The 15,840-nt window shown below is 44.9% G+C and overlaps 1 protein-coding gene across 1 annotated transcript; it reads right to left on the reverse strand.

The window, feature by feature from the left end:
- Positions 1 to 1,995: 1,995 nt before the first annotated feature.
- On the reverse strand, positions 1,996 to 15,769 carry LOC115019652 (probable ribonuclease ZC3H12C). Its single transcript, XM_029449114.1, is given in 7 exon segments — positions 1,996 to 4,149; positions 4,151 to 4,689; positions 4,801 to 4,907; positions 5,275 to 5,509; positions 5,636 to 5,775; positions 6,400 to 7,286; positions 15,640 to 15,769. Coding segments are annotated over 6 exon segments (2,859 nt in total). The 5' UTR covers positions 7,218 to 7,286; positions 15,640 to 15,769; the 3' UTR covers positions 1,996 to 3,129.
- Between the last annotated feature and the right edge of the window lie 71 nt (positions 15,770 to 15,840).

The raw sequence follows: 15,840 nt of genomic DNA on the forward strand, positions 1-15,840 counted from the left end.
GCAAAATGTAAATATAATTTGAAACAGAGAATGTTCATTGTATTAGTGTTGTGGGCTGTATTGTAATTTCAGCAGCACAGAAGTAGTTTATCATAATGGTTTCCATTATCACTATCTATTGTCGAGTGCATTTCCAGAGCAAGCAATGTTGGAGAAAAGTGGGATGCATTCCAAAACATGCTTCCTGATCCTTTGATGCCAAGCCTTATATAAAACAAAAAGCATTCCCTCTTGACTATGTTGCATGTCAAAGGGGGTTGTCGTTCTTAATACTAACTGATCTAGGAAATAAAACATTAACAAGCAGAAAAACAAGCCAAATGTGTGTAAGTAAGCCTACAGGCATCTCAACAGCTACACTCATGTCACAGTAACGGCAAGACAAAGCTTCCAGGACAGAAACACAGCTATGTATGTACACAAATTAAAACACAAGGTAACATGCAGAAACAAAAACAAAACATGCATAACAGTTAGCTGAACATAGTTCAGAGTATTGGATGTGTCATTAGCACAATGCCATGAAGAGGCATTACTTTGGGCCCACGCTCAGGTGCCACACTGACACACAGTGCCAGGAGGCCAGAGAGAAGGCGCTTCTTCAATACACACAAAGGTTCTCTCTCAACAGCCCGTGTCATTGTACAATTATTCATTAGTTGTACAATGTGACACGTTGGACAGGAAAGAAACCAGTGGGCTTCATGTAGCTGGCTTGTGATGAACTGTATGACGAGCTCACTCGGTAGACTTTAATTCCTTGGCGGCCATTTTGAACTTGCGTTACAGTTTGGTTGGGCTACACCTGATCAAGTACAACTAAGCTTGTCAAAGACAGGCTAACGCTGCATTCAGAATATATAACGTCCAACTTGTAATGCCCTGTCGCCAAATACATTTCAATATTGTGTCCTTAAAACATTAAATGGAAACTTTCGACAGTGTCTCGAAAGAAGCTAGCAGGTTAGCTAGCTAAATGTCCTGTTATTCCTGGAGATTTCTGTACTGACTGGATCATTTCTGGTTCTATGAAGACATCTTTTAGTTGAGGCAAAAACATCTTCATACATTTGAAAATACTCCAGGTAGAGCTATTGGTAGTGTCACAAATTAAAAATGGCCAGCCATGGGATATGGGACTGACTTACTTATTAAACATGGTTGGGGTCTGTCCACTCAATTTATGATTTAATAGATAAGTTAATGATAAAACATCAATTCTCTATTATTTCAAGCTTAATGTTTGATAATCTTACTTTAAAGGATATCCACTTCCTGACTTAATATCAAGGCCAAATAAAGCTTAAAATGAACTGACCCCAACCTTACTGTGAAAAAAACAGACTAATTCACTTCTGTTTTTAAATGGGTCAGTAAACCAAAGCATATTTCTCACATGTGATTTCATTGGAGCTCCTGTAGAAAATAAACCAGCTTCAAACCCAAAAGCACGGATAAAGAAGAAGTTGTGAAACCTAAACATAGTAGGCAGACAACTTCTGTCGTTTCAAAACATATTTGAAATAATTGTCTCAAGGCAATTTCCACAAGATTAAAAGTTGGAACATCTCGATTGGAACATAACTGTTGTCAATGCATTTCATCATATAGTAATACATCATGAGTGTTTGATAGATACGGATCAACAAGTCCATGTACTGTATAGAACATCAGTGACTTAGTTAATGATACAATTTGTATCAAACAAGGTTTTTCTCCGTCTAGCATGGATTCAGCCGGCATCTGCTACAGCCAACAGGAGACGCTGTTTGCCAAAAGCACAGCGGGGTTAAATATATTTACAATACATACATGTTTGATTTACTGATGTCCAGATGTTCTCTGTCTGTAGCAGATACCAGAGTTGACCCAAAATAAAGGGCCAGAGAGAGAGAGCGAGAGAGAGACAGACAGAGAGAGAGAGACACACCGAGAGAGAGAGACACAGAGAGAGACAGCGAGCGAGAGAGAGAGCGAGAGAGAGACAGACAGAGAGAGAGACACACACACAGAGAGAGAGAGAGAGAGAGACAGAGAGAGAGAGAGACACAGAGAGAGAGAGAGAGAGAGACACAGAGAGAGAGAGAGAAAGAAAGAGAGAGAGATGTCCCTTACTAAAACTAAGGTACACACGACAGGGTCACCCATCTCTACAGCTACAACTCTGACCAAAATACTGACGTTATCTTAAATAAGACAACCATCTTTCAGACACCCATTTTTACCAACATGGAAAAAGCCCCTCAAGTGGCCGCACAACACACACACACAAATAGATTAATATAATACACAGACCTTGGTCAAACAGTCGTTTGAACCTCATGTGATGATGGAGTACCAGTCGTGAATGTGCCACGTAACAAGTTAAGAAAACCATTCAGGGAAAAATCTGAAATCATGTTTAAATACTCATCTGGGACACTTTTCTTTATAGTTAGGAAGTTGAAAATCCCATCCATCTGGTGCTTTACACATGAAAGAATATTTTCAAACACTGTTTGACTCAACTGTGAGGGTTTACGATGCACATTATGTGTGTGCGTAGTCCATACAAATCAGAATCTGGTGGAAAAGCTTAAATAATCCTTCATACCACTCATATTTGATGTGTGTGATACCAACTCACGAGGTTATGATTTGGCTGTAAAACAAAATAAGTGCCTTTTGAACTTGATGCATTACAAGTCCTGCATGAGAAAGACACATAATAAGCTACTAAATAAATACAAATGTTTAACTGGGTCTGGAACAATCTCCACAAGTCGCACTTTGTGTCAAAGTCATAGATTTCTTCAAATGACTCGCTCTTCCCACACTTCTTGAAGTTCAGTTGGTTTAGTTGTCGCTGTGCAGTGACAAGAGCTGGATTTGGATTATCTTCAGCATTTTATATCCTTGAAACTTATGAATTGTCTCATTAATATCATAAGAAAAGAAAAAGCTCTACTTGCAGACGATCCAAAAGCATTCCAGTGTTTCTAAATTCCACCGTACAAACCCAACGTGCTTTCAAGTGTTGCAAAGGCAAATCCCAGTTTGCTCTGATGGTACAAACCACCCACAGTATTATTATCATGACTACATAACTGCTATTGTTTTCTAATGGGAGATGACATTTTCCTTCTTTCTTCAGTAGCCCGATTGGGCTTTCTCTGCAAGTATAGCGGCTGCCAGCTGCTGGGGGTCTGTGATGTGGGGGCTCCTGGCCATCACCCGGCTCACCAGCTCCGAGGGGAAGATGTTACACAGGTTGACGTACACTTTCTCCCTCATGTCCCCGTAGCGGCTGTGTGCAGGGGATTCTGGGTGCTGCGGCATGTAGGAGGGTGGAGCGTGGGAGGGGACAGTAAGGCGAGCGCTGTGAGGCGGGTACGGCTGGAGAGGAGTGCTGGATGGATGAGGTGGATGAGGCGGGTGGTTCAAGTAATGTGTCGAGGACGGGTGGAGCGCTGGGTGGGAGGAGTGGTGCTGGGCGTAGGCGTCCTGTGTCCAGGGAGGGGCGTGCCAGGAGGACTGGCGTGTGTCTGGCAGGCTTTGATAGGCCGACGGCTCATACCTGGACGGCGGCAATGGAGGCTGTCTGTAGTACGTGTCCCAGCTGGGCAGCGCTTTTGTCCGGTGGTGATGGTGCGATGTAGAGAGGTGTTCATACAGATGCGAGTCTGACACACTTTCTGCTCGTGTGGGGGCCAGGCAGCGGCCGAGGGGAGAGCCGGGGGGGTGAGGATTTGACTGGGGCAGAGAGTGATAGTCGCCTGGGCAGCTGGAGCGTGCAGTCAGCGGCTGGTGCTGGAGGTGAGGGGGCAAGGGGTAGAGAGGGCGCTTAGGGGGAGCCTCTGGTGGAGGCTGGTCGTGAGAACAGCTCTGCCCGCGTGCCAGGTGGTAGCTGTGTGTATTAGACGTGTGGCTGTGTTGGATATTTGTGTAATCGGCAGGATGAAGGCCACACAGTTCATGGTTCGTCGGGGCATGATGGGGATACAGTCGGCTGTGAGGATTAGCAAAATGGACGTTGTCTTCCAGTAAGGTGTCTTGGGGGCATCCGGGACACGGCCTCTCGCTGTACGAGTCGCAGCTGCTCCCGCAACTCACGCTGCTTTCGCTGCCGCACTCGGAGCCCGCTGAGCCCATTGAGCCCAGCCGCAGGTCCTGTGTCATTGGGGAAGCGGCAGTCTGGGCTCCGTCTGGTGGACAGGCTCAGGCCAGAGTACGCACGCGTTACTGAGTAGTAGCTCAAGTCTGGAGACTCACAGTGAGGGTAAAGGTCATGGCTGGGGGCTGGGAGGCTATGAGGAGTCACCGCTCTGGACTGCTGGTCCTGCTGAAGGCTGAAACTGGATGGAGGGCCTCCTGGGGCTGTGGACATGGTTATACTCCCACTGCTACAGCTGCTGCCACACATACTGTTCTTCTGGCTTTCCGCCCTACCTCTTGCCAGCTTCTCCTCAGCATCACTGTACGACAGCGCTCTGATGCTCGGGTCTGACTGCCTTTTCTGCGCGCCTTTTTTTGCATCGATGCTGCCAGCTGGCACACTGTGGCTCTTCACCAACCCGGTGTCCCCCTGGTTCTTTGTGGTGACGCAAGTCTTGGCACTGGCACGCAGTTCATCAGCCACAGCACGCTGAGGCTGAGCACCTCTCTCTGGGTGGTAGTACTTACACTTGTGGCCGTAAGTGCACTTCTTTCCTGGAGACAAAAAGGTTTCAGTTTCATTACATAGCACACATACAAAAGCTCCCAACAAACATTATGCAGGATATGTGACCTGCATTTAGGTGAAAATATCTGTGTTCTCACCGTATGGGCAAGGTTGTTTCTTCTGCTCAGGCATGACAGGTCTTTTCCTCAGGAAGTTGTCTAAGCTGGGGCCATGACGACCAAGAGGGTCATCTGGGGGCATGAATCTGAGAGGCAGGAAGTGAGGATTAGAAAGGACAAGAGAGTTACACGAGTTACAGGACACTGGTGTTTTAAAAAAAAAAAAGGGTGCATCTTCTTTATCTCTCTCACTGTAACATGGAGGCAGAGGGAATAAAATAAGATGCGTTTCACCTTTTAAAACAAAGTGAAAATGTCAGCTGTCGTGGCATTTGTTAAACCAAATGTCAGATGTGATAAAGTAATAGATGAGAATGGAAAATGAAAGGTGAACTGTACACAGAGTTCAAAATTAGAGACATAAATTCTATATGTCACAATACTTTTGACACCAAGTCATCCAGATCCATCACACTGACAGAATCTGCTCCTCACTAATCCACCTCTACGTACTTGTCATTGACAAAGGAATACATGAGCAGCCGCTCGTCGATGAACTTCTTCCACTCTGGCTTCTCATTAGCCAGGTCTCTGTAGTTATCATTAGAGACGATGATGCCGTCTGACTCATAGGCCAGTTTGACGATGAAGCGGTCGTCATAGCAAACCACGCGCCGACCTTGGACACGCCGCGAAGGAGTGAAGACCAGGATCTTTTCCTTCTCCAGGCGCCGCAAGATATCCTGATCTGTGTAGGAGGGAGTTATGGTACGGCGGAGTAAAAACGCTGAGCTAGAATAATCTCACAACTTTATCTTATACATTGTGTGTGTGTGTGTGTGTGTGTGTGCGTGTGCGTGTCTCTTGCACGGACCTGTTATAGGGGCGTCAGGGCGGGACTGCTCTTTCCTCCACGCAGGCACAAACACTGTGATGTCATGATGGCCACGCTCGAGGAACCAATCTACCGCCAGCTGAATGCCCTGGCAGGAAAACACTTCCTTGTTGCCATGGCTACAGGACATAGTTAAGAGGCAGAAGGGGGTTTTAATGCAGCGATAAACACACATACAGTATGATGCAAAAGTCTTAATTAAAAACGACATTTTACAATGATTTAACCAGGACTTTACCGAAGGTCTTTTTCCTTTTCATTTTTACATTCTATGTTTGGATGTCGTCATATTTTATGACATCATCACCCAACAAAAAAATCCTCAATTATAATAAAGTCATTCATCGGATTTTTATTATTTCAGAATCTTTATTATTCAACTTTCTTCAAAGGATCTAGACCACCCGCAGTTTTCTTTCAATAACTTTGACTTTCAGATTACACAACGCTCTGGAGCTTTTGAAAAAACATGTATCACGCAAGTCAGGAACAATCCTAGGCATTTGTAATTCTACAAATAGTATAATACTAATAATATTAGTGGAGCATCATCTTTAGCAGACACTGAAGAAATACCGGTTTTGAAAAGACATGCACATTTTATTTATTTTTAAAGCATTGCAGTTGTTGAAATGTTGATTTAGAATTTGAAACGTCAACGTTATGAATATAGCTTCAAACTGTTCAGCACAGCCTTAGATTTAAATGTGTCTTTATTAAACCTGTTGCCACTGACTGCTCACCTCATGGCTACATTACTGCCATCCACCACAATTGGCCGCAGGTTGTCCTGGTCGCACAGAGACTCTGACGGACAGGGGGAGTCCGACCTCTGGCTCTCCATCAAATCAGAACAGCCACACGAGGAGGAGGAGGACGAAGAAGATGAGGTAGAGGCTAACGATCCAACCGGCTGCTCACTGTCTGACTTGGTGCCCAGTTTGACCAGCTCTCCCAGTATGTCGTTGATGAGGGTGTCAGGGCCGAGCTTGGACAGCACCAGTCGCACCGTCTCCTCAGAGTAGCCAAGCTTCAGGGCGAACTCCAGCTTAGCCTGGTACTCCTTCCCGCCGGCTTCGGGCGCCGGCTCTGATGAGGAGGGAGTGGACGGAGGCTCAGGTGGCTGCTTACATGGGGAGCTGGGTGAAGACTGGGCAGGGGTGTCGTTTTCAAGCTCTGATGGGAGTTCAGGTGGGGGCTCGGGAGGACCCTCAGTGCCTAAATCCACACACTGGGTCCGACAAAGCAGCTGGTGGGTGTTCTTACAGTGAGTTAACCCTCCCTCACCTCCATCCGGGTCGGGGGCGGCAGCGGGGGTGTCGCTAGAAGAGGACGCCGGCTCGCACTCTGCATCAGACCCGGCATTTTCCTCCTCCACGGCCGGCGGAGGGGAATTGGCGGTGCTGCTGTTGCCGGAGCTCTCCCCCTGCTCCTCCATAGCAGGGCGCCCGTCAGAGCCGCCAGCCTGCCGGTCAGCCCCTGCTACGTGGAGATACTCCAAATCCAGCCCCAGGTCGAGGATGTGGGCTGCACCTGCCTCCACATGGTCCTTCTGGCCCATGGAACCGTCACAGACATCCAGCACTCGGGGCTGACTGCTGCCCTCTCACAAAGCTCGACTCATTGGTGCCTAAAGAAAGACACAGAAAGGAAACTGGAGTGAGTGTGAGATATATTTAGGAAATGAGGTCCTTACTGACATGCTGGATCACTTTAAAGTCACTGTGTAAAGTGATTTACTGTAACTGTACTGGGCCATAAAGCAGCTTAGCTAAGCTTTGACCATGAAAGAAATGCAGCGTCTTCATTTTTTACATTTTCTTTTGATAATGATCAGCACGGGTTATTAAATGAAAATCTGCTCTTATGCATGTTAGAATGTTAGAATATGATTTCACAATGTTATTAGAGGGCTCATCCAGACATTTTAATGAAAAACAGTATTTATTTTAAATATAAATAATAAAAATAGACCTCTGTTCCAGAAGCAACTAGTCCACTGAAATGAGAATTTGCATTCAGGCTTCTCTTTGATAATTTAGAGTCGACACTGAATGACATTTAAATCTGACTTTCTCACCTTTATTTTGCCGAAGCTATCCTAACACGGCTCTAAGCTGACTGGATGTCTCAGACAGTTGAGGACTCTGCTGAGGCACAGACAGAGACACAAAGAGCCTATGGGGCCTCCCACCCTAATTAAGGGACTCCCGCGGTTTTTTTTTTTTTTAGGTCTGGCCCCAGTGTGCTATTAAAAAAGGGCCACGCCACAGCACATTAATCTGAGGGGGAACAGAGGGTGAACTGTTAAAAAAAGACGTTAGTGCTGGAGACGACAGACCCTTCCCCCTCACATTCTACCTGGTAATTAAGGTCCATATGCTTCTTCCCATGGGGTGCTGGAGTCACTCATTAAAACACTGAGGGCCTCCAAGGCTACCGAGCCAATCAACAAATAGCATTCTGGCACCAGGGACATGGGATCTGGTTAGGCTAATCTGATTGGTGTCAAAGGTTTGGCTGCACACAAACTACAGGGAGCACTTTGGAAAGTTAATCTGAGATCAGATATTTTATCTCCAGTGGTGGATAGTAACTACATTTACTCAAGTACTGTACTTTAGTACAATCTTCAGGTACTCAAGTAAAGTAATTTACATTTACTTTAAAAGTATTTCTATTTCTTGCTACGTTATGCTCCGCTGCATCTCAGAGGCAAATATTGTACTTTGTACTCTTTTATTTGATAACTTTAGTTACTTTGAAGATTCAGATAAATAATACAAAATACAATCAACACATCATTTATCATGCGTTTAGAGAGATAGATGGATAGATATAGAAAATTCTGAATACAGGAGTTTTTCTACACTGGTTTTACTTAAATAAAATATATTTTTTAGTTTCAGTATCTGTTATTTCCACACAAAAAAAAGGAAACAATAATATAAAATTCTACAAATGTCAATGTGCAGTTAGACGTCGCCTAAATCATTTCAATCTGGTTGGACTTGACTCAAAACCAAGTGAAACCCAATGTTATCTGGACAAAGCAGATGATGGAAGGGGAAGTGACTAAAAGACGGTGGCGGTGGGGGGGGGGGGCAGGGTGAAGTGAGTTCGCATTTTATGAAAAAGGGCTGCCTAGCAACGCGGCTGAGCTACTGTTGCTAAGCTACAGCTGTTGAAAGCATTCTCCCCTCCAAATGCCAAGACAGAGGTGACCCGCCTTCCACACACACACACACACACACACACACACACACACACACACACACACACACACACATTACAAAAAGATCTGGTGTGGGGGAGGGAGGGGCTTAAGTGTGCCTCACTGGCAAACCCACCCCGCCACCCAAGACAACAATAGACCTGCAGGAGTGATTAGAACTGGGACCTTGGCATTAGCGAATGTGGGCGTTGATGGTGCCCGTGCACACACACACATACACACACACACACACACACACACACACACACAACGTCCACCTCACAAAGTGACTCATCCTGCTGTGGGGAGAGAGGGGCTATTGCGAACATCTCATGCGTACTCGACTCTGTTGTTAAACCGACACATTCAAACTGTCTTTCCATTAAGGTTTTTCTAAAGCTCGTCATCATCCAGCACCAGCGATACGTCACCGCTGCGTAGACGTGACATAACACCATGTTACTTCTATACAGCAGTCCGTGGCTTCATGGTATTTAAAACTAGGGGAAAGAGCAGTACCAGCACAGGATTAGAAAATATATGGGAATCAGTACTGGGGGGGGAAAGTTGGATCAGTGCATCCCTATATAAATCCTCAGATTCATAATCTTGTGGATTCTTTGATTTAGCAAATGTCCCACTATTTGGCAAAGTTCTTGTACAGCTGCTTGTGTTTAACATTTGAGAAGTCTGGCTTTTGGAAAAATATAAATAGATTAGTAGTTCATATTTAATAGATTAAAAGTTAATACTCCTTAAGGTAAGGAAACAAACACATATTGTTTTGTACTGGTACCAAAACTGAGGTATAATTTTAGCACTACATGATATTAAGCCTTAAAATCAGCACCAGGCAGCTGATGACCATCTCATCTGGGGGTTCAAACTAATGATTGTTTTCTTTTTTTAAATTGTGTTTTGCAGGATTATACAATATTTGTATCAAATCCAAAAACAATTCTAATAATCTTCTCAATTAATGAGGTTTTGTTTTGTCTATAAAATGCCAGAAAACGATGGCAAAAGTTCACATATTGTCTGAAAACACATTCAAAACCCAAAGATATTAACTCCTTAAACTGACTAAAAATCAGCAAAAATATTCCCACATGACACATTAACCTCATTTGAGTTTTTTTAATCTGTACAAATCTGATAATCCCGTAGTTTTTAGCTGCTTAACGGCAGAACTCTGAGCAGTGTGCTCGTCACTGTTAAAGCCTGTTAAATGTGTGATCTGATTAAATGTGAGATGTTTAAAGTCTTCTGGTCCCAGCGCAGAATAATGCATTCAGTGTTGACGGACCAACGGCAGAGCCACCTCACCATCACACCATCTCCAGACCTCCAGGCTGAGTAGGTGCATCTTTCAAACATCAGCGGGCCGGCGCCCACCCACCCACACCACACCCACACACACACCACACCACACACACAGCACCACTGCTGGCTTTGATGGAGGCAGTAATGAATATGTAACACAGTCCTTACAGCGCTTTGTATGTGGGAGCTTTGTGTAAAAAAGTGTGTGTGCAGTGGGTGAGAGAGGGGGCAAAGGGTTCTGGGTTTAAAGGAGGGGGGTGCGGAGGGGGGTGCAGAGGGGGCTGTCTGGCGGTATATCGCTGCATGTCTGATACTGTGCAAAAGTTATTGTGGAAAAAGGGGGCCGTCCCAGGCAGAATAATCAGTCAGGGGAATACTTAGTGTGTGTGTGTGTGTGTGTGTGTGTGTGTGTGTGTGTGTGATGGTGCATGTAGATGGCGCGCTAGGCTTTCCCCGACAGCAGCAGGGCAACAGATGTCTGCTGAGCGGTACTCGCAACTGGTGTCTCCCCTTCATTCACACACACACACACACACACTAGTGTGAGAATAAAGACGCAGCAGGACAGACAGTCTGACACACACACACACACACACACACACACACACACACACACACACACACACACACACACACACACACACACACACACACACACACACACACACACACACACACACACACACACACACACACACACACACACACAGATGTGAAAGTCGCACGGAGGATAACATCTTTAGCCAAGGCACTATTTGTTTCCTCCAGCGTCATGTGACCCAGATAAGAAGCTTGCTTTTTGTTACCGCCCAAAAAAGAAAACACAACACTACACTACACTACGCTGCACAACTCCTCCCCCCCCCCCCCCCCATCAAATTTCATATCAACACAGATTACGGTTTGAAATTCAACTGCAGTGTCCCAGCTGCAGACTAAAGCAGAAGTTTAGTCCTGTGCTACAAACTCTGCACATTAAAGATTTCTTTAACACATACGCTTCAAACTCAGACTACTTTTTTTTCCAGCAATATTTCACATCCAAAACCTTCATCAGAGAAGCTGGACTGCACTTCCTCCTCTTCATTCTGAACTTATTAACGTGAACTATACATGACTCGTATTTTAAAATGAAGGGAATCCAGTATTTTAGGTCATGTCAGTATTTAGAGAGTGCAGCACTCAGGGATTTATGATGCTGCAGCCCTGCAACCTGTCATGCAGGAAGAAATGCTATAGCATTTGCATAATCTCAATGACCCTAGTGGGACTCTGTCTAGTAAAAATCACATTGCTTTAATAAGAGATCACAACAGCCACAAATGGGAAGCTAAAAAGTAAGGTTTCAGTATAAGAGTCAGGTTATAGGAAGACGCACTTACCAGGTCTTAAAAGATTAACAAACAAGGAAGAAAGGGACGAAGGTCAGTTCATTTCCGCACATTAAAATCCTTGAAAATCAGATTTTAAAAACACTGCAGGTGAAACAGAGAAGAAGTCCTTAAGTTCCCACAGCAGCTACATCCGATGCTCGTCTTAGCTGCAGAGCATCCACCTCCAGCCCAACGCCTCTGTCCTCCCTGTCTGAGTGCCTTTCAGAGCTGTGTTGTGTTTTTTTTGTTGCGTTCGACAGAAGCAGGCAAGTTGGACAATGAGTGGCAGAACAGATGGAGCAACAATGTCTGCCATTTCCTCGTTTGGAGTGGCTGCTTCTCCGCCAATCGGAGCGGAGCGGCCTTACAATGAGGCGCAGAGACCAGGGGGAGGAGGAGGAGGAGGGGAGTGGCTGTGGGCAAATGCCTGCAACACCCAGTTTCCCCAAGGCACGCGTACTCAACGTGCACCAGCACACACACACACACACACACACACACACACACACACACTCCCCTCCTCAGTCTGAAAGGGCTTCCCCTGTGTGGCCGATGAATCAACGAGGGGTGGGCGGCTGAACAATAGAGCTACACAATGGGAGGCTGGGGAGGGCAGCTGCAGTGTGAGGGCTGCTGCTATTACGGCCCGGGGCAGCAATGGAGAACACCTGGCTACAGAGCAGCACAGTTACTCTCCACTCTTTGTCTCGGGCTGGGGGTGGTGGAGGGGGTTCAAAAGGGAAAGAAAAGACCAAGGTTGTCTGAAAGACTAGCACGGCCTTTAAGAGAGTGCAAGAGGAAAGAGGAGAGTGTGGCCGGGCTGAAAGGGAAAAAGGACAAGTGTGGGGGGCGAGAGACATCAAAAAGTTTTATGTCCCAATGAGTATGAGGAGACCTGTTCTTCATTGTTGCAGCACACTTAGGGCAGATGACTCGGAAGCACAAATCTCTGCCTTTTTGTCTTTTATGTGACCGTGGGGGCCCCTGTGCAAATAAGAGATATTTGAATATTTCAAAATAAAGTCATGTCCACATTATTGTCATTATCGATTCATCTCCAGATTATTTTCTTGATCGTTCAGTCTTTAAATGTCAACACAAAACCCAAAAGATATTCACTTTAATAAGAACATATAGTAATAGGTTTATTTACACCAGTGTCATTGTTGCAAGAACATGTGAAAGATGTAAAATGTTTCAACTGAACTCCTTCCGCTGGTCCCTTTAGTGCAACACCAACAACAACATGCAGCTATGAAGTTAAATAAAATGCACCGAGCAAGACGAAGAAGACTTTTTAGCAGCTTTGCAGAAGACTAAATATTTGAGCTGTTTCTATTCTATTAAAACAAACGACTCTGTATGCAGCCAAATGGCAAAAGATGTACAAATAAAAGCATCTTGTGTTCACTTTACCTGCCTGCTGATGACGCTCTACACCTCCAAATCCAGAGTTCATTTTCATAAAAAGGTCGTCTGGAAGCGTTGTTGTGCGTGTTACACAATAAATGCGCATGGATGTGTCCATTATTGGTGCAAAGCTAATCAGCGAAGGGATGGTGAGATCTGATTAGGTACATCAGCTCTAGTGCTGTGGGTGTTGTGTGGCACTGAACAAAGTCAGAAAACAAACCTGTATCTTTTGTTCCACCCACAGCTCACGTCTCAAGCAGGGACAGAAAGAAGGACACCATGGATACAAGCGACCAAGAGGACACTCTTCTACAGGGTAGCTTGTACCTCAACATGAGGTGGAGGTGATTAATCATTTAGTCTATAAAATGGAAGAATAATAAGATGAAGATCCACTAATCAATTCATAGATCAGCTCTCAAACTGATCATTTAGGAAACAAGAGTAAGATATCTATGATGTTATTGGTCATTTGTATCCATGACAGCTGATACAGAGAGAAAAGGGAAAATCAGTTTATTAGTCAATTAACAAAAATCCCCCATTTCGATCATTTAATTTCTTGTTTCAGTCATTTGTGGAGTAAAACTTCCAAACATTCGCTGGTTCCAGCTTCACTAATTGTTTGTCCGTTTGTCAGCAGGACTGGCCCGAGTTCATGAAACTTGCACCCATTACATTTTGGAGCGGATCCGAACCACGGGACGGATATACACCATTATTTGTCACTTATGAAAACAGCCTTGGCAGAGTTCTGCGCTCTCCGAGTGCCCTTCTAGTTTTTCATTACGAATTCATCTGGTGATTATTTTCCATTCATTATGTTGTATAAATATATCCCACGGCCAAAAGGAGATGTATTCAAATTGCTTGTTTTATTCACCCAACAGTCCAAAACCCAAACATGTTCAGTTTACTATCATATATGATAAAGAAATGCATAAAACTCATTTAAGAAGCTGAAACCAGAGAATGTTTTTAGAGTCTTTGCTTTAAAAATGACAATTAATGATCTAAATAGTTGCATTATGATGACCCAGCCTCTAAGTGTAAAGAAGACTGGAAGGCAGCACGTCTGGCAGCAGAAATATCCATTTAATTTAGAGACACAAGGTTAAATATCAAACACAATTTATCTTGGCAGTAAGACGTCAGTAATCTAAAGCAACAGCAGTCGGTGGTTCTCAGTGGACTCGCCAAATAAAATAACAGTTTTCCCAGCTTAGTGGCTCAACAGGAAAGCAACTGCCTGATTAAATAACATGTGTTCTGAGTCAGCTTGTCCAGCGAGATAAGGGCGGCGAGGGGAGAACCAACAGCTGACCAACTGCGCAGTTTCTACACACAGAGACAGAGGAGCACTCTGTCCACCATCTGTCGTAACAAACAGGTGTGTGTGTGTGCCGCTCACAACAACTGCAGCAGCAGCAAGATGATCGTTTTTCTCTTCGGAGACAGATGATACTGAATCCACACAAAACAAACTTAAGCTACAGAGTTCAGTAGCAGAGCAGCTACGAGAGGGGAAACAGCAGGAACAGAGGAATAAATCTTTGCAGCATTGTTTTTAATCTGCTCTCGATTCCTTTTTCTTGCTCCGTAAAACATCAGAAAAACTAGGTAATGTTGGACTTATTTACAAAAAGCAAAATAGTTGCAGATTAATTACCATTTTTGTAGGATTTTCAGTATTAGACCAACCTGAAGGATTAAAACAAATACCAAAAACTGCATGTACAATCTGACCCAGGTCTCAGCAACAGCAGGAGACCCCCCCCTGCCTTTGTGACCTTTCTGACCTGCCCTCTGACCTCTTTACCAAGCACTGAAAACAACTCAAATCAGCCGGTATGGATTATGTTAAGATATCATGGCAACAATAACAAGCTTGGTATGTGTCGCTCAAATCAATACTCATAACGTGGAAAACTGAAACTGAAGAAGAGGCAACGGAAACACAACTGCAGCTCTCAAAGCAGTCAGATCTTTAAAAATATATTAAAATCAAGAGGTTTTTCTTTTTAAATCTTTGCAATACTTAAGGGCTCATAAATCTGAAGGTTGTAAGAGAGATCTTGTGCATACATAAAAGGTAGTTTTTGTTTTTGTTTTTCAGCCAGATCTCCAGTCCACACTTTAGTTTAAGAGTCAGGGAGGATGTACAGAAGTTAAAAGAGAGGATGCAATAAAAAGACAGCTGCTGGGGCTCCACCTCCCCCCTGTCCATCAAAAGCTGTGAACCCAAGCATGGACTGCTACTGCTCTGTGTAACAAAGACACAGCTGTCAGAGAGCGCACATACAGATGAACACTAGGTGGGGAAAAAAGACAGACAGTGCCCCTTCATGCATCCATCAGAGAACTAGTGGAAGCGTGTTTTGCTCAGGCCTCAGAGAACACAAAGTCCTCTCGTTTAAAAACGTGTTCTCCTGGTTTTCGAGTCAAACAGGTGATAAACAACACCGCAGCATTCCTTCACCTGCCTGTTGAAGGAGCTACAATCCACAGAAACTATATGATGGGTGTTGGGGAGCGCGCGGGGCGTGCACGGTCACTGCAAACCAACACCGTCACGACCTCCCTGCAGCTTTCACCCACACCAACCCGCAGCTCCTCCAGCTAACAAGTCCGCTCGGGTAACACTGTGTACGGCTACTCACCTGGTGGGGGCCGCCGCTGGAGCCGCAGGATTAGTTTAGTAGTGAAATGAGCGAATGTTCCCCCATCACATACTGGCGACGCAAAACATCCGGCTGGATTGCAGCGTGACCCAGCCAAACTGCGTCAAGCTACAGAGAGTGACGACGAGACTTCCGCTCAGACGGTTTTTCAGAATAAAAGCAGGTTTGTGAAGCGTTTTG

This window comes from Cottoperca gobio, chromosome 2 (assembly GCF_900634415.1).
Source record: "Cottoperca gobio chromosome 2, fCotGob3.1, whole genome shotgun sequence".
Taxonomy (NCBI): domain Eukaryota; kingdom Metazoa; phylum Chordata; class Actinopteri; order Perciformes; family Bovichtidae; genus Cottoperca; species Cottoperca gobio.